This window comes from Carassius gibelio, chromosome A19 (genome assembly GCF_023724105.1).
Source record: "Carassius gibelio isolate Cgi1373 ecotype wild population from Czech Republic chromosome A19, carGib1.2-hapl.c, whole genome shotgun sequence".
In the NCBI taxonomy this organism is placed as follows: Eukaryota; Metazoa; Chordata; class Actinopteri; order Cypriniformes; family Cyprinidae; genus Carassius; species Carassius gibelio.
Genome location: NC_068389.1, coordinates 10,180,253 through 10,198,507, shown reverse-complemented (window position 1 = coordinate 10,198,507; position 18,255 = coordinate 10,180,253). Strand labels below are relative to the sequence as shown.

The window sequence follows — 18,255 nt, the reverse complement described above, 5'->3', positions numbered from 1 at the left end:
TCAGCTCTTCTGCACTGTTGTGTCTAGCATATCGCATCTTCCTCTTCACAATACCCAATCGATTTTGAAATAATTGTGTAAATGCATTCAAACTACCTCAGAGCAGCATTAAACGGTCTGTATAAATACCACTTCAGAAGTGCTTCTGGGCCACCTTTGCAGTGTAAATGACTTCTGAGGGTCTGAATTCAATAAAACCTAGGTGTCCTTCATTTTCCATGTTCCAATCTGTCTCGTGAAGGTCCAGTGAACTCTTCTTTCCAGTACGCAGTGTAATTTTTATCATCAGTACGGTCTACAGAACTGGGGAAGGGAAATTAACTTTTGGCTTTAGAGTGTAAACCAGAAAAAAAATCTTGCTAACCACTCTGTAACCTTCAAAATTGGACAAAATGTGGAAACACTAATGTTTAAATCATTGAAAACAAAGTGTCTGTAAATGAAACAAACATACTTTATTTGGTTTAACAAGCATAAAGTAGTTTAAACAAAGTGGCCATTTGCCTGGCAACTGAACACTGAATACATAGTGTTGATACCTACTTCACCGGTAACAAGCATTCATCATATACTGCTAATATATTAAATAACTTTCCAACAATTTTACATCAATGCAATCAACTGTATGGTCCACTGTAATCCAATGATGAAAACTCCTCTCACAACAGAAACAAAAATTATGCCTCGCCATTATAAATAACCAAAATTCAAAAACAAGCAAATTATTCATACTGGGAGGAAAAATATTCGACAATGCATATTTTTTTTTTTTTTTACTCAAGCTGAATCAAAACTGAACTAGTGAGGAGGTTCAAAGAAATCCACTACAATATAAGATAACACTGTGATATGAGCTTATTTTAAGTATGCACTAACACTTAACAGTCTACGTGAAATATAAACTCTCTGTTGCTACCAAATGCTACAATGCCATGCATCCTCCGAAGAAACTGCTTCCTTTTGTGTTCGGTCATCTTCATCGTGTTTGCTCAACTACAAGGAAACAGATACACAAGGAGAAAATCATGCAAGTGCACCAATTCAGATATCAACAACTGTTTGGACTAACTCTGTCAAAACATTTTAACTAAATATTTACAATTTCAACATTTTCTATGAACAAAAACCCAAAAATGAGATTTCCCTCATTAGGTCATACAAATGTGCATACAAATGTTTAAATTTTGGAAAATAATATATGGAAAAGAGCAACCTAGACATTCTTCAAAATATCTTCATTTGTGATCCACAGGGGGAAAAAGGCAGTTGAGAAGGTTTTTGAAATAAGGTATAATAAATAAAGAGAGAATTTACTTTTTTGTGAATTATCGCTTTAAAACTACTTTTGATTGGGAGACCGGCCTGTAAAGATCAAATATTATCACTCACTGTATGATGAGATGTCAATCTCCTCTGGAAGTTCACTGATGTTCACTTCAAACCTGTCCTGGACATCGTTCAAAGTGCGAGCGTCAGTCTCATCTGACACAAAGGTGATGGCCAGACCTTTCGTTCCAAACCTGCCGGCCCTTGCAACCTGAAGGAATGAGCAAAGTTAAAGCCGTTCAGATGAATGCGTTTACATCCCAAAACTTGGCTTTGTTGGACAAATCATTATCACATGAACTGAACTGACCCTGTGCAGGTATGTGTCTGAATCTTCAGGCATGTCGTAGTTAAAGGCGATGTTGACTCTTTCGATGTCCATACCTCGGCCAAACAGGTTTGTGGCCACCAGGATCCGTCTCTGGAAATCCTTGAATTGCTGATATCGAGCTAATCTGGGATAAGAAGAAGAGTCTCACATACTACGATCATAACTGCAACATTAAAGTGCGTAATGTGGAAGGTGTTTTACCTCTCGTCTTGAGGCATTGCTCTATGAATGGCAATGGCGGGGAAATTTTGCTCCACCAGCAACTGAGCCAGAGCAATACAACGCTGCACGGACTTCACGAAGATCACCACCTGCAATACTAAGAGCTGTAACACTGTACCAACCAGCTGTCTTCATTCAAATGAAACATCAAATCCCAATGACCACATCAAACCTAGAGCAAAAATTCTCCCTTTGAATTCACTTTTTTTCCCCCATAGCTTAAATCAAACTCACCGAATATTATTTGGGTCATTCAACAACCCAAATAAAAGCTTGAAATATAGTAAATTAAACGTTTTATTCAGCAAGGATGCATTAAATTGATCAAGCATGACAGTAAAGAGATCTACAATGTTATAAAAGATTTGTGCTGTTCTTTTCAACCTTTTAGTCATCAGAGAATCCTGAAAAAAGTGTATCTGTTTCCACAAAATCAACAAAAACACATTACAAAAATGATATTGATCGTAATAGATGTTTCTTGAGCAGCAAATCATCATATTAGAATAATTTCTGAAGATCATGTGACACTGAAGACTGGAGTAATGATGGTGAAAATTCAGCTTTGCATCACAGGAATGTTTAATTAATTAAAATTTAGGAAAAACAGTTATTTTAATTTAATATTTCAAAATATTAGTTTTTACTGTATTTTTGATCAAACAAATGCAGCCTTGGTGAGAATCAGATAATAATTACTTAAAAAGCATTTGTAAAAAAAATCTTATGGACCCTAAACCATATATATTATGTAAGGATATGGATGTAAAATTGCATAAATATGTTACATCACAACTTTATTTCTAGGTCAATCCCAGATTTTGAACGCCATACAATTATTTTATCCATACAAACAATTCTACTTGTGCATTTTTAGTTTTTGTTTGCATTTAATTGGATGAACTAAATCTGTATTCAAATGGGTTGCATTGTATTTAGCATTATAGCACGTGAATGACCAGAGTGCATGTCGCTTTCACATATGCAAACGTTTCTTAGAAAGCAGCATAAAACAGTGTGGTCTCTCTCTCTCTCTCTCTCTCTCTCTCTCTCTCTCGAGTCACTCTCGGTTTGAATCGACTTGCATGTGTCTCTAGAGATACCTGGTTGAACTCCAACACATCCAGGAGGTCAAAGAGCTTCCTGTTCTTCTCGTTGTCCTTCAGCTTGACGTAGTACTGCTGGAGGCCGTGAAGCGTCAGCTTGGTCTCATCGTCCACAAAAATTTCCATCGGCTAGGACAACCAGTGGAAGCAGGGGGAAGGTGAGGAGGGGTGGGAGAGGAGCGTGCAGGTTCACCGGGTTAAGATTGTGTGAAGACACATACAGGAAAGATGACAAAGACGAGGGTGGTGCAGATAATAATGTTACACGGGTGTGAAAGAAGAAGTGGTGTTTATGACAGTGTGACCACATGGGTGGAAAGGGAAAGAAAGACACCAGAACAAACAAAAACAAGGACAAAAGAGGCATAACGTTTTTAGCGAAGGACAGTGGTGGGGAGGAGACGACAGTGAGAAGGAGAACATGGTGTTAGGAAGGAGAGAGTTATGAAACAGCAGGAGAAAGGGAGGGAAGAGAAGGGACGGGGGTTAGATTCACCCTCCCCTCCCGTCCCAAGCCAATGAGGACACAACACACACACACACTTACTGTCTCAACACAATGATAAATGCTACCCTGCTGTCCTAGGCTACTTTTAGCTACCAATATCAAGCCTAAAATCATATCTGTGCTATTTCTGTATAAAAGTTCAAAAACTACAGTTCTACTATAGAACGACACAAAGTAAAGCTACTTCCATTTCATCAATCAATGTGTAGTTTGATGGAAAATTAAAACTCAGAAATGAGTTTTTTTTTTTTTTGTAGCATAAAGTCAACATGAAATCAAAACCCTACTTGCTTTCTAAATACACACTCCTGTTCATAATACGACTGATTCACCAGTGCACATTATTCCACAGAAAAATAACATTGGTTTATTAAAATGCAACTTTGCTCTGCCTTGACATCCCTTTTATTTTTAGGATTTCACCTTTCTAAATTCTTGCTACTAGTAGTTAACACTTTAATTTAGTTTGAGTTAACGTGGTGAGTTACAAAAACAACATATTTGACTAAAAGAAGCATTGCTCTGTCCACTTTCACCATCTAATCAAGTCCCACCACACATTTTTTCCTTACGTTTTATTCTGAAATGGTCTCTTTCTATCCAAGCAATACAAGTTATGAATGTTGTTTCATGTTGACTTTAAACCACCTCACACAATACTGCAACAGTTTAACATTTAGCAGTGGGAGGTTCAGAAGGCCTAATTCATGCACCAGATTGCTTCATTAAATATACAGGGAACATCCTCAAGCTGATCTGATCTGTTCTATGCAGGTGGTAGACTCATGGTTTGGGATCTGGGCTACTAAAACAAAGCTTTCGGGGTATAATAGCCATCAGCAATGACCATGGAAAATTACTGAGATCATATTGGGCTCTTAACACTAAAAGCACTAAACTGCACCTGTGACTGTGTCTGACTCAGTGGCACTGCTAAATGCACATTTGCACTTACCTTAGAGATGTTTAGGCAAATCTATCTTTACTGTCTGTCAATTATTTCTCTATCTGTTGCTGAGCGGGTCTAAAACTCAATTAACTACTTCAACCTCAAATCAGAAGATAACATCAGGCAGCATCTCAATTCTGTTTATGTACTGTAACTCTCACTAAATAAGCACTAAAGAGTATGTTTGTATCTGTGTGTTTGAATTCAAAGTCATTAGTCATTATTTAATAGTAACTAATGGTGAAATTAAGGGGATTTGCTCATGAATATTTAGTAAGGCCACACCCCTAGCGTGTCATTGAGCATTTTATAAGGGACTCAAAGTTTACGGTTTCCTTTTGAATCATGACTTTGTTGCTTATGGCCACCTAACGGTTCTTCAAGAGCATCTCTATCTACACCCGCGCAAGTCTCCTCTCTCTCGTCTAAGTTTCTTCATCATCTCATCCCTCTCGCTCCAGTCTTCCGCAGCTTAATCCTCCCTTTCTCTTTCTCCTCTTGTCCCTCACACCCGCGCATTCTTTCTTCTCCACTTTGGGCCAGTTTTATTGCCTTGACTTTAACTTAGTGACAGTTTGTCTTTATTCGTTGGGGGCAGACGGGGAACCCTTCTAATCAGCTGAATTGATGAAGAGCTGTTCCATCATCGGGCCGATCAACCTGAACTGATTCGTGCCGCCAATGACTGAATCTTTTGTTTCGTTTTATTCCTGCTGTCAGCTTTGTTAAAGAGCGATTAGCTGCAGCCCTGGAGAGCCAGTTTGCAGTGAATCGAATGTAGTTTTTAGTAGTTTGTTGGGGCCAATACTTTATGGGTTTTAGTTTTGTGCCCCTTGAGAGTCTCTGGCAGTTGACAACAGAATTCATGAAGCTCCAACAAGTGCTTCTCCTCTTAATTAAAGGTTATTTGAGGACAGGTCTCTAGGCTGGAATTACAACCGAGCAGGAACTAAACCAATTTATCTTGATTAATGGATACTCCGAGTGAAATAACATTCAAATGTGAAGGATTTTGGTCCCTAAATGCCTCAATGACTTTGAAAGATGCGTTAATGCTTTGAATTTACTGCCCTGAAGTGTATTTGAAGATACACTAGATGCTTCCCTTAAAGACATCCTCTTATCCTGTTTAAAATACATTGGATGGGCTCTTCACGACTTTAGCAAAGGTTGTTAAAGGACCTATTTAAATTTATAGCCTGATGGACGATGCATTATCTGTTGGCCAAACGGACGTGTGACCGTGTTTGCCAAATGCCGACGCAGCGCTGCCAGCTGAGACGGGGATTAAGGACTTAACATCTTTTTCACTGTGCCTCTATTAGTTAACAGTCTGTGATTATCAAACGGGCATCAGAGAGGGGCATTTAGCGTTAGGATGTCTCAGGGAGGCCGTAAATGGGTCCCACTCCTGAGCCTGCTCTTTCAGGTGTGTATGAGGTGGTCTCGTGAAAGGAAGGAGCTGCTGACATGGTAGAAGTAGGAGAGGCGTAATTACATCTTGCATGAACTTTCTGCAGACGGGACGGATCTCTTTACTCAGGGTGGCACTGAACATCATGACCTGCTTCTCGTGAGGGGTCATACGAAAGATCTCCTGGACATCACGCCGCATGTCTGCAGGGGACAGCAAAAGAACAATGCACTCATATTATTCATCATCGACAATCATCATAGCACTGGAACAATAGAATATCTGATGTTTCACCTGCTGCACAGAATTCAGTGTAATTTCATTCAGAACGCAGCCATAGTCTCATAAAGGGTCTGCTCACCAAGCTGCTCCAGCATCTTGTCACATTCGTCCAGGATGAAGTGCTTGATGTGGCGCAGGTTGAGACTCTTGTTGCGAGACAGAGCTAGAATGCGTCCAGGAGTTCCCACCACCACATGAGGACTCTCTTTCTTCAGAACCTCCTCATCCTTCTTTATAGATAAACCACCGAAGAACACTGCCACCTGGGGAGAGAGACGGCGCAAGCAAAGCAACCTGAGAAGAGTTTGTGCACAGCAATATTGAAAAGTAACAGTTTGTTAGACTTACAGATTATTACAGTCTTTTAAATTCAACTCCTGGAGTTTTCATTATATAACAAACAAGAAGTGTGATGTAAGAACTGCATGTGTAGGTTTTATTAATACACATAATTTATCAGTATGGATTACCCATGAAAGTGGGATATTTTAAGAAACATTAGATGATATTAATAATAATCTTAATAATATGAATGATTGTTAAAATGGCTCCAAAAAATGTATTTCTGAAATGTATTTATATATTTTAATTATATTTAATAAAATATCATTTCACAGACCATCGTGGAAGAATACATTTTTCAATCACCAAAAGCCAAATATCAATATATAATAGACAAAATAGATTATTTTTTTATTTAATGTGGCAATATTTATTCTTAGAAAGTTATCAGAAAACTAAAGTAAAAACATTAATATTGTGAAATATTATCAGTTTTAAATAACCATGTTCTATTTGAATGCATTTTAAAATGTAATTTATTTCTGTGATGTAAAGCTGAATTTCCAGCATTATTACTCCAGTCTTCAGTGTCACATGATCTTCAGAAATCAATCTAATATGTTGATTTACTGCTCAAGAGACATTTATTATTATTATCAATGTTGAAAACAGTTGTGTGGAGTAATATTTTTGTGGAAACTTATACTTTTTTTCAGGATTCTTTAATGACTATAAGATTCAAAAGAACATAATTTGTTTAAAATAAATATATATATATATATATATATTTTATAACACTATAAGTGTTTTTTACTGTCAGTTGTGATCAATTTAATGTGTCCCTGCTGAATAAAAGTATTAAATAGCAAAAAAAAACATATTGACCTTAACATTTTGAACGTGGTGTTATTTATGCTTGATTCCAAAACTTAGACTAATGAAATTGCTTTGTGATGTGATTGATTATCATTGCATCTCATTTACAATTCAGTAAATTGCTCTTCCTGTCATTCCAATTGAAATTCCAACACAAGAATGGATAGGAAGGCCATTTTTACACCTTTTAACAGCCTCTTCTACATGATGGATCAGAACAGATTTTAAAAGTAAGTAGTTCTCATATATCCTGCTATTGTAAATCTGAAACACATTAACTAAAACTTCCTAGAAATGTAAATTTGTCTTCCTACCTTGACACTGGGCATGTATTTGGAGAAGCGCTCATACTCTTTGCTGATCTGGAAGGCCAGCTCTCGGGTGTGACACATCACCAACACTGACACCTGGGTGAAAGCACTCACTGGTCAAGCCCAAAACTTGTGGAATGGCACATAAAGCACACTCAGAGACATTATTTGATTTATGTGTTAATTCTTTGTTTTCAAAGCCTTTAAAAAGGATTGCCATTACCTGCCCTGTCACTGGCTCCAGCTGCTGAAGGGTAGCCAACACAAAGACAGCCGTCTTCCCCATTCCAGACTTGGCCTGACATAATACATCCATCCCCAGGATCGCCTGAGGAATGCATTCATGCTGAACTGAAAGAGAATAAAACACACACAAATATAATATATATATATATATATATATATATATATATAAACATTATTTAATTTTGACATTTTGGAATAATTTATTTATATAGCATACTTTTATTTAGTTTCACTGGTAAAAGACCTTTTTTACTTTTTTAAATCAAATTTAAAAACTAAAACAAATACTGAATGCTGATAAAGAAACATCTTATTGAATGTGTGTTGATTGTGTTGTTTGGACTGTAGAGCTATGCAGTTGTTGCTTTTAATTTCACATGGTTACAGTTAATCTTTTCATTTAAGGACAGTTCTCTGTACAGTCGTGGCCAAAAGTTTTGAGAATTACATAATTATTAGTTTTCAAAAAGTGTGCTGCTAAACAGCTTTTAGTTCTTTGTTTCAGTTGTTTCTGTGATGTACTGAAATATAATTACAAGCACTTCATACGTTTCAAAGGCTTTTATCGACAATTACATGAGATTTATGCAAAGAGTCAGCATTTGCAGTGTTGGCCCTTCTTTTTCAGGACCTCTGCAATTCGACTGGGCATGCTCTCAATCAACTTCTGGGCCAAATCCTGACTGATAGCAACCCATTCTTTCATAATCACTTCTTGGAGTTTGTCAGAATTAGTGGGTTTTGATTAGAGGTCGACCGATATATCAGTCGGCCGATATATCGGGCCGATATTTGTCATTTTTTAATATATCGGCATCGGCCGATATCCGTGTTTAGTAGCGCCGATTTAAAGTCAGGCACGTCGGCGGGCAGCCCCGTGTTATTGGCGCGGTGGAAAGTGCTGCTGCTGCCACTGCATGTGAAGCACCCCAAGCCAAAACTTTTGGAAGATTCAACAACAGACCTGGGAGATAAAGGTAGTCAGAGAATTTTACTCTGTAAATGGAGTGGAGAAGTTGGCAGCTCTTACAAACACTGCAGCGTGATTGAGTGCTCAGTTACTCCGCCCCGCTCACAGACAGCACCGCGCTCGGAGAGACAGCGGTCCTGGAGCTGCCCAGAACGGTGAATAGCATTTGTTCGGAAGCATGGTTTGATGCAGACAATAACCAGTTTTCCATCCAACTCATTTGTATTTAGGGATGTCAACATTTGATCATTTCCATGATCGTCGTTTAAATTAACGATCAAGTGATAACCTTAATTCTGCAAAATGCGTCTGCAGCGGTATTATTATTATTATGTGCAAAAGCCACTTGGAAAAAAAGCTTTCTCACACGAATTAAAGGGGTTTTAGTCTGAATAAAATGCTAGTAGTAGGACTGTAAAATTAATAAATGTGATTATGATCATTTGCAAGGGCGTAACTTTGGGTCTACCATTGGGGGGGTTAAACTTGCGGCATATTTATTAATTAATTAATTTATTGAATAATTTTCTTGTGTAAAAGGTAACATGCTAATTTGCATAATGTAATTATGCACCCCCCCCCCCAAAAAAAAAAAAAAAAAAAAAAAAAACGGGTGACTCTATTGGAGCAAACATCAACTTAAGTTACAATACAGTGACATTGGTTCTACACAGTCCCTGGCACCCTCTGGCTTTACCTCACAGGACACTGGCAAACCAACATCTAGCCAGCCAACTCCAGTCAACAAAACAGCATAATAACAAAAACAAAAATAACAGCATTAAAAACTTTCAAATAGAGAAAATGAAAGTGCAATTATATTATCACTTTGCATGAAATAAGACTCAAAAGTAGATTAAAAAAATAATAATAATTGTGTTTGCATTTAGCCTCTGATAACATCAAATTCAGAAACTGAGAAAATACAAGTGTGGACTGACGTTAACCTTAGTTGTGCTTTGATTCATTTTGTCACTTTGCAAACTCCATGCAAAAAAAAAAAAAAAAAAAAAAAAAAAAAATAATATATATATATATATATATATTATAATCATCTCAAATTGAACCGGAGGTGGTAAATTCCTAATAATAATTTAACGTTACGTAATTTTTTAGGTATTTTAATAAGATAGATACCTAAAATACGTTGCGCATACAACTCAATTAACGCGATCATTATAAAGGTGTTTGAACAACAAAACACATCCACTTGCACATATTTGACAATCGGAATATCAGATATATCCTGCTACAGCTAACAAATTTGTAAAATTAGAATAAAAAAGGAAATAAAAGTAGATCATCAGTCATCAGCGCTGACAAGCAATGAATGATTCGTCTCCATGGTAACCATAAAGCGATACTACGATCAATAACGGTCGCCTTGAAAAACTTTTAAACTTACGTGTGAAAAGGTTTAGTGAGGCTTACATTTAAATGTGTCTTTGTTTTGTTTTGAGTGTATGGTCAATAAATAAAGTAATTAGAAAAAAGTGGGCACAAAACATGTTTGTCATGTATCTACTCCCCACACTTTGAGAAACGCTCAGCTAACTTAACAGCCAATTTAGCGGGGTACCTCCGTTTGGTCAGGATTTTCTTTTCTTTTCTTTTTTTTGGCTGGTGTCGACAAACAATGAAAAATTGTTGTCTGGCTGCCTTTCAGTGTCCTTTTCATCTTTCCGTCAGCTTTTTCCACCCATTCATCCCAGGGACTGCGCAAAATGGTGAACAAACTTGGTAGAGAAAGCCTGTTGGGTAATACCAAGTAGTCGGTGCGGGGGGCGGGGGGTACATTACAGATTATTTAAAATATGACATCTTTCTTGCTGGCAAATGAAATTAATAAAGAAAACGAACAAAAGTATTTATTCTGAATATTTCATATTATTTTAATCTGAATGGTTTGATGATATTGAGGGGGTTATATTAGTTGGATCTGATTTTTGGGGGGGGTCATAACCCCCCTAACCCCCCTGCAAATTACCATAGACAGTAAAAGAAATGGACACAGCGACCCCATTGGAAGTCAATTGAGACAAGTGAAGCCCGTTTTTAGCGTTTTTTAGCACTTCCGTTTCTGACGCGCAGACTCAAACGAAGCTTGACGACGTCAGCAACCTGTCTGCCAGATGTAAATCTTCTAGTAGCTGTGGGTGCAAACTGCCATCATTAATCTTGCAGAGACCGTGAGCTTGAGCGGGGAGTTCTTTGGCGTGAGTGAGCAGGAGTAAGTATTCTGATTGATTATTTTGTATAGTATTTTAAAATGTAACGCCAGTACGCCATATTAAGTTAATTGCCTGCGAGCTTCTCCTCCTGTCTGTACGGTAATGCGACAGAGAGCCGAGTGGTTATGACGCAATCGTTAGCCTATTTTTTTTAAAAAATTGTTTATACGGGGCCATAATGTAACATAGAAGGTAATGGAGCCCTTTATACATTGTCGTGTATCTTTAGAAATAAATAATGGACAAACAGAGTCTTTAAACGCCTCAGATGTAAAGTTATTCGCTGTCAAAGTGACGCCAAAATGAATGGGAGTCAATGGGAATGCTAACGCAAGTGAAGTTCTACTAAAAGATGGCAGCCCCCACCCGACTTCAACTTCCGGTCGAGTTCCTTGCCCCTTGCAAATTACGCGCATGATCATTTGATAAAATGAAGAGAGCGCGCCATACGTTTAAGATTATTTTACTTGACCTTTTCCCGTCAAGGAGACCGCTGAATGCGCCTATTTAAATGGTTTCGTGGTGCTCGTTTTTCATGTATTTTAAAACGCAATGTTTTCAAATGACACTATAGTAGTGGTGCAACGGATCAAGATTGATCCGTGATCCGTTCATATCAATATCTTCGGTTCGGCACAAACGTGACCCGCGGATTGAATTATGAAAAAAAAAAAAAAAAGTTCCAATCAGTGATAATGCGGAGCGGAGGAGCTTAAACGCCCCGCGCATTTTGGCTTCCCTGTCAGATATAATGATGAAGGAAAGAGGTCAGAGTGAAAAGATTGTGGCAGATCTTTATAAACAGGAGAAGAAAAAAGTTGTGGATGAACTATCCCAAGCATCCTCTGTTGCGCTCAGGGGATTGAGAGCTATGTGACGATAACTGCTCACTTCATCACAGCAGACTGAGAGATGAGAAGTCGGGGTATTATGTTATAAAGAAGATATTATGCCATGTGCACTAAGTTGATTTCATATATTTTAATTCAATAATTTAATGTTAATAAAAAAGACAAAACGTATGTTTATTTTTCTTGGCCTTTTTTGTTTTTGCTGATCCGAAAAATGATCCGATCCATACGAGGACGAGCGAGCGCGGGTTTGACTAGATGTATTTGGAGGTTATTGCTCACGTCTCGTTCTGCACATATCCAAAGGTTTCCATATTCGCAGTGTATCTGAATGTTAAACTATAATATATATATTATATATAAACTAGACGGAACAAATCATCCTCTTCACATGAGCAAAAACGTCCTTGGCATAACACCAGAGAGGGCCGGTATACGGTGTAATTAAACTGACCAGTGTAACTTTTTAAATGTTTGGTTGACTGTACTTTATTTTAATAATGAACAGACTGCGATGTAAGTTCGAAATTAGAATGCACTTTAGATGTTCTGTGTCATTTATACCAAACACAAATGTTTCTAGTTGCTAGTGTGTTTGCAGCACTACTGTTATTTATTTTTTATATATTTATTTATTTATATTTTTCAGTTTAATTGATTTTTATTTCTAAAATTGTATTTATTTAAATGTATATTTAAGTTTACATTTATGTTCCAACAAACTTATATATATATATACATATATATATATATATATATATATATATATATATATATATATATATATATATATATATATATATATATATATGTGTGTATGTATGTATGTATGTATGTATGTATATATATATATATATATATATACATATATATATATATATATATATATATATATATATATATATATACATATATATATATATATATATATATATATATATATATATATTACCTGTTTTATATATTTAATACTTGGTCAGTTTATTGATTTGTTTGGTTAACTTTGGATACATTTTTTATTTTAATACCGTGCAGTGCACTAAATTAAGATTCGAGAGATGGTTCAAGTCAGTGCTCAATAAATGATAGGTTTAGAAAGGTTGTGCATCCACTTATTATTAGTGTGACATTTTAGCATGCAAATCAAGGGGAAAACTCCAAGATATCGGCCCTAAAAATCGGCAGCACATATCGGCCATCGGCTGACCCTGACCTCTAAACATCGGCATCGGCTATAGAAAAACCCATATCGGTCGACCTCTAGTTTTGATTTGTCCACCCGCCTCTTGAGGATTGACCACAAGTTCTCAATGGGTTTAAGATCTGCGGAGTTTCCAGGCCATGGACCCAAAATTTCAACATTCTGGTCCCCGAGCCACTTAGTTCAATCACTTTTGCCTTATGGCACGGTGCTCCATCATGCTGGGAAATGCATTGTTCTTCACTAAACTGTTGTTGGATTGTTGGAAGAAGTTGCTGTTGGAGGCTGTTTTGGTACCATTCTTTATTCATGGCTGTGTTTTTGGGCAGAATTGTGAGTGAGCCCACTCCCTTGGATGAGAAGCAACCCCACACATGAATGGTGTCAGGATGCTTTACTGTTGACATGACACAGGACTGATGGTAGCGCTCACCTTTTCTTCTCCGGACAAGCCTTTTTTCAGATGCCCCAAACAATCGGAAAGGGGCTTCATCGGAGAATATGACTTTCCCCCAGTCCTCAGCAGTCCATTCACTATACTTCCTGCAGAAGATCAATCTGTCCCTGATGTTTTTTTGGAGAGAAGTGGCTTCTTTGCTGCCCTTTTTGACACCTGGCCATCTTCCAAAAGTCTTGGCCTCACTGTGCGTGCAGATGCGCTCACACCTGCCTGCTGCCATTCCTGAGCAAACTCTGCACTAGTGGCACTCTGATCCCGCAGCTGAATCCTCTTTAGGAGACAATCCTGGCGCTTGCTGGACTTTCTTGGACGCCCTGAAGCCTTCTTTACAAGAATTGAACCTCTTTCCTTGAAGTTCTTGATGAACCTATACATTGTTGATTTAGGTACAATCTTAGTAGCCACAATATCCTTGCCTGTGAAACCATTTTTATGCAATGCAATGATGGCTGCATACGTTTCTTTGCAGGTCACCATGGTTAACCATGTTAGATACTGCGTGGAAGAACAATGATTTCAAGCATCACCCTCCTTTTAACATGTCAAGTCTGCCATTCTAACCCAATCAGCCTGACATAATGATCTCCAGCCTTGTGCTCGTCAACATTCTCACCTGAGTTAACAAGACGATTACTGAAATGATCTCAGCAGGTCCTTTAATGACAGCAATGAAATGCAGTGGAAAGGTTTTTGGGGGATTAAGTTAATTTGCATGGCAAAGAAGGACTATGCAATTCATCTGATCACTCTTCATAACATTCTGGAGTATATGCAAATTGCTATTATAAAAACCTAAGTAGCAACTTCTCCAATTTCCAATATTTATGTAATTCTCAAAACTTTTGGCCACTACTGTAGTTTCAACCCAATTCAAATACAAAAGCTAAATGCTGATGTCTGTACTGAATGTAGACTAATTACATTCTACTGTGCAGATACTGCCGTTAATTTCAGATAGTTAGGGTTATTGTTTTCAATAGCCAAAAACCAGTTTGGCCTATTAAATGCCAAATAAACATCTTGTTTATGTATACTTTCCTGCTTTCTTGTTTGTTGCTTAAAGAAAAAAAAATTGGAAAGCGGTATAGGATATCAGCCATGAAAAATCATGACCGGTGCATCACTAATATATAATATATCCACATGAAGAATTGCTCACCCTCCGATGGATGTTCAAAGCCACAGTCCACTATAGCTCTCAGCAGCTCTGGTTTGAGAAGAAAATCCCTGAATCCTGAGGAGTGGATGGACACATATGACCCTTTGACCCCTTCTTTCCTGATGGATATAATGCCATCGTTGTGTCCGAGTCCTGTGTCCCCGACTCCACCTGCATCAACCTCATCCTCCTCATAGTCCAACAGCTCATTCTCAACATCGTTCTCCGTCATCCTGCACAGAGATCGAGAAAAGACAACTAAGAAATGCGCAATTACCTGACTGCGCCTCTTCCTGTCAATCACTATGTAATTATTACTACCATATACTATAAAAGTGCACATAAGATACTGAGGATTACATTACACAATGAAATCATGCTACCATATGTTTCATATATGTGTGTGCGTGTGTTAATAAAACTTGATAAAATATAATTTCATGAAATTATATATGTATACAAACACATAAATTAGATTGTATAACATAATTACCATTTTTATTAATATATGTGTGTAATTAAAAAGTATTTTTATCAAATATAACAAAAAAACGATATACATTTCATTTGATAATATTATTATTAATAAATAACAATACATCATTAATTACATCAGAATTAGCTCGATTTGATGACCATAACGTTGGACTTATTAGCTTATCAAGACAATTATTACTGTGATACCCTGAATTAATTAATCAATCAATCAATAGCCTTATCAATGCTATAAAAAATTCAATCATAAAATAAATATGTTGTTTTACATACATTAATACGCGAGTAATAAAGCGGGCAGCTCAAGCTAGCAAACTATACCAAATATATTAGCTTTAGCTTATCCATGTAGCCCCAGAGATGACGCGGGCCAAAGAGTGACTATAGCACAACATTCCAGTGTGTTTTCTGACGGACTATTAAGTCTCTTATCACTTCGCGCGTTTATTTTGATGTTGTAGTATTAAATAATCTCAGTTACCTCGAAATACTGTATGAAGCGGTTGAGCTTCACTGCACCTGCTGAAAGGGGTGGCGATGACGTCATCAACGCGAGACGAATCGACTACTAAACGTTTCGACGAAGGACCCAAAACACGTGAACTGCGTGAGCTGCCTTGAGAAGAGACATTTCAGATTATAGACACGAAAGACATCGTTATTAAAACAGGTTCAAGGCCATTGTGTTTGAGCTTTAATAAGTAGGTTCTGTTTAAGTGGACACGCGCGTCCTGACTCGGCTGAAGTGTGTGTGTTCTTTCTTACAGAAATGTCATGTTTTAGTGGAGATCTCAACTTCTGCCCTGAATGTGGGAATATTCTTCCAGTGCCTGGAAGGGAAAACACTATTACCTGCCCGCGGTGCTCTTTCAAAATCCCTGTTCGAGGTGAGAGACATGTTGAATGTGTTGTATATGACACTACACCGAGCAACTGGGATTTATGAAGCATCAGTAAGTGTGTGTTATACTGTAGGACTCTCTCAGAATTCACAGGTCAAGTGATTAAATCATCAGTGGTGTTTAATCCTCTGGATCAGAGCTCCAGCACTGTTGACAGCGGAGAGGATGCTGAGCTGAAGGGGCCAGTGGTGAGTTAATAAACTACAGAGATTAATCCTTAAAGGGTTAGTTCACCCAAAAATGAAAATGATGTCATTAATGACTCACCCTCATGTTGTTCCAAACCCATAAGACCTCCGTTATTCTTCAGAACACAGGTTAAGAAATTTTAGATTTAAATTCCAAAAATAACAAAAATCACGACTTTATTCAACATTGTTTTCTCTTCCGGGCCTGTTGTGAGCGCGTTCACTGCACTGCTGACGTGTTTTCTGGTGTGTCCAATAACAAAGATAACACGTCGTCAGCGTCCCTGCAGTGTTGTGAACACACTCACAACAGACCCGGAAGAGAAGACAATGGAGGGACTGAGAGCTCGTGGACTAAATCTAAAATATCTTAAACTGTGTTCTGAAGATGAACGGAGGTCTCACGGGTTTGGAACGACATGAGGGTGAGTCATTAATGACATCATTTTCATGTTTGGGTGAACTAATCCTTTAAATACTATTGGCTCTGTTTGGAAAATCACCCAATCTTCTGCAAACTTTCCATTAGATTGACAGGAGATGTTCCCGCTGTAATAAAGAAGGAATGGTTTATCACACAAGACAGATGAGATCTGCAGATGAAGGACAGACGGTCTTCTTCACATGCATACACTGCAGGTCATTTACATGTTATGCTCTTAAACAACCCCCCCCACCCCCTATTTTAACAATTTATACTTTTTCCAGTAGTTTGTTCTGAATTCTGTTTGTGTTGTTTAGACATATTGTTTTAAGTGATCATTCTGTACTTGTACTGATGGCAGAAATTGATTTCTCTGTCACAGGTTTCAAGAAAAGGAGGATTCATGAGAAACATTGCTGCTGTTATTGACATTTAAATGTATAGGTTATCAGAATTTAAATAATGTGAAATATTAAAAAAGGATTATGTACATGTCTTCAATGTTATTAAAAAGAAAAGAAAAAAAGAATGTGTGCAGAAGACCTTTTTTGCAGGGCTTATTTTGAATTTATATAACATGGGCCACTCTACAGAATTGGTGCAAATCAGATGTGAAAAAAAATTTATGTTTACACATTGCATAATATCCACGGTAGACAATTCTAGTAACTATGCCGTTATTTCTCATATTGTATTTTCAGAAAGTTTTGAAATATATTTCCTCTCTAAGATGGGTTGTATTGACCTATTAGGATTTTGCTTACATCTGCTTTGTAAATATGTGTCTTACTATTTTATTAAAAATCTTTCAGAGGTAAATCAATAACAATTACAATTTTAACAATATTTCAAGTGTAATTTATGAGATTTTTTTTATCTTTCTTTGCAAAAGGCAAAAAGTTGATCATACTGATTTCAACGTTAACAATTCAGTAGTTTGGATATACACTGGATCAAACACTATCATAACATCTTTGATGCTTCACTATACTTTATTTTCGAAAAAACATCCCATGTTTTGGTTGTGACTGCACATTTTCAGTAATGACTTTAGCAACCACATGATATTACAGAACTTTAACTTGCATACTAAAATATAACTAACTAAAATACAAAAAAAAAAAAACTATGTATAACTACTAAAATGTTGCTTATTTCCCTGAAAAAAAGGGATTATGTGTTCCCCACTACTGAAACAATGATGACATGTAATTGATTCGGTAGTGACAATTTTAGATACTTTAGGGACCAACTCAAAGATGCTAATCAGCACATGGTCACCTAGCACAGTTCTGAACAGTTGTACATATATAAAAACTAAATTTTATGAAAAAAACTCCCAGAAAAGTGTGCTTAAATGAAGAAAAAAATATATATGTTAGGGATGTTCCTTAAAGTTACACACATATTTTATCTGGACTCATAAATGTAGGGGTGTAGTCAAAATCAGTCTCAGCCAATGGACGAAAACATACACTTTCAGTGTCTGCTTTGGTAATGAAATTTTACACTTTTTGTTTA

The 18,255-nt window shown here is 37.1% G+C and overlaps 2 protein-coding genes across 4 annotated transcripts; one reads left to right on the top strand and one right to left on the bottom strand.

The window, feature by feature from the left end:
- Window positions 1-434: 434 nt before the first annotated feature.
- LOC127935644 (spliceosome RNA helicase DDX39B) lies at window positions 435-15,840 on the bottom strand. Its single transcript, XM_052533724.1, has 11 exons — window positions 15,702-15,840; window positions 14,726-14,958; window positions 7,831-7,958; window positions 7,611-7,703; window positions 6,218-6,401; window positions 5,941-6,059; window positions 2,983-3,114; window positions 1,859-1,968; window positions 1,637-1,781; window positions 1,390-1,537; window positions 435-993 (listed from the first exon to the last, which is right to left on the bottom strand). The coding sequence occupies exons 2-11, from the start codon at window positions 14,955-14,957 to the stop codon at window positions 977-979; spliced, it is 1,308 nt and encodes a 435-aa protein (XP_052389684.1). The 5' UTR covers window position 14,958; window positions 15,702-15,840; the 3' UTR covers window positions 435-976.
- Window positions 15,505-17,263, top strand: LOC127935645 (DNA-directed RNA polymerase I subunit RPA12-like). Of its 3 annotated transcripts, XM_052533725.1 has the most exons (5): window positions 15,505-15,890; window positions 15,988-16,107; window positions 16,207-16,310; window positions 16,840-16,949; window positions 17,117-17,263. In XM_052533725.1, the coding sequence occupies exons 2-5, from the start codon at window positions 15,990-15,992 to the stop codon at window positions 17,139-17,141; spliced, it is 357 nt and encodes a 118-aa protein (XP_052389685.1). In that variant the 5' UTR covers window positions 15,505-15,890; window positions 15,988-15,989; the 3' UTR covers window positions 17,142-17,263. The 3 variants fall into 3 exon arrangements, with proteins under 3 accessions (XP_052389685.1, XP_052389686.1, XP_052389687.1); XM_052533726.1 differs by lacking the exon at window positions 15,505-15,890 and having other exon boundaries at window positions 15,897-16,107; XM_052533727.1 differs by lacking the exon at window positions 15,505-15,890 and having other exon boundaries at window positions 15,959-16,107; window positions 16,196-16,310.
- The last annotated feature ends 992 nt before the right edge of the window (window positions 17,264-18,255 follow it).

Bases quoted from the DNA above. Each gene is read 5' to 3' on its own strand.
- LOC127935645 (XM_052533725.1), top strand. From the start codon at position 15,990: ATGTCATGTTTTAGTGGAGATCTCAACTTCTGCCCTGAATGTGGGAAT. The intron at 16,108-16,206 runs GTGAGAGACATG...GGACTCTCTCAG, and splicing joins TTTCAAAATCCCTGTTCGAG to AATTCACAGGTCAAGTGATT. The intron at 16,311-16,839 runs GTGAGTTAATAA...ACTTTCCATTAG, and splicing joins CTGAGCTGAAGGGGCCAGTG to ATTGACAGGAGATGTTCCCG.
- LOC127935644 (XM_052533724.1), bottom strand. From the start codon at position 14,957: ATGACGGAGAACGATGTTGAGAATGAGCTGTTGGACTATGAGGAGGAT. The intron at 6,060-6,217 runs GTGAGCAGACCC...TGTCCCCTGCAG, and splicing joins CAAGATGCTGGAGCAGCTTG to ACATGCGGCGTGATGTCCAG. The intron at 1,538-1,636 runs GTCAGTTCAGTT...TCATTCCTTCAG, and splicing joins CAGACACATACCTGCACAGG to GTTGCAAGGGCCGGCAGGTT.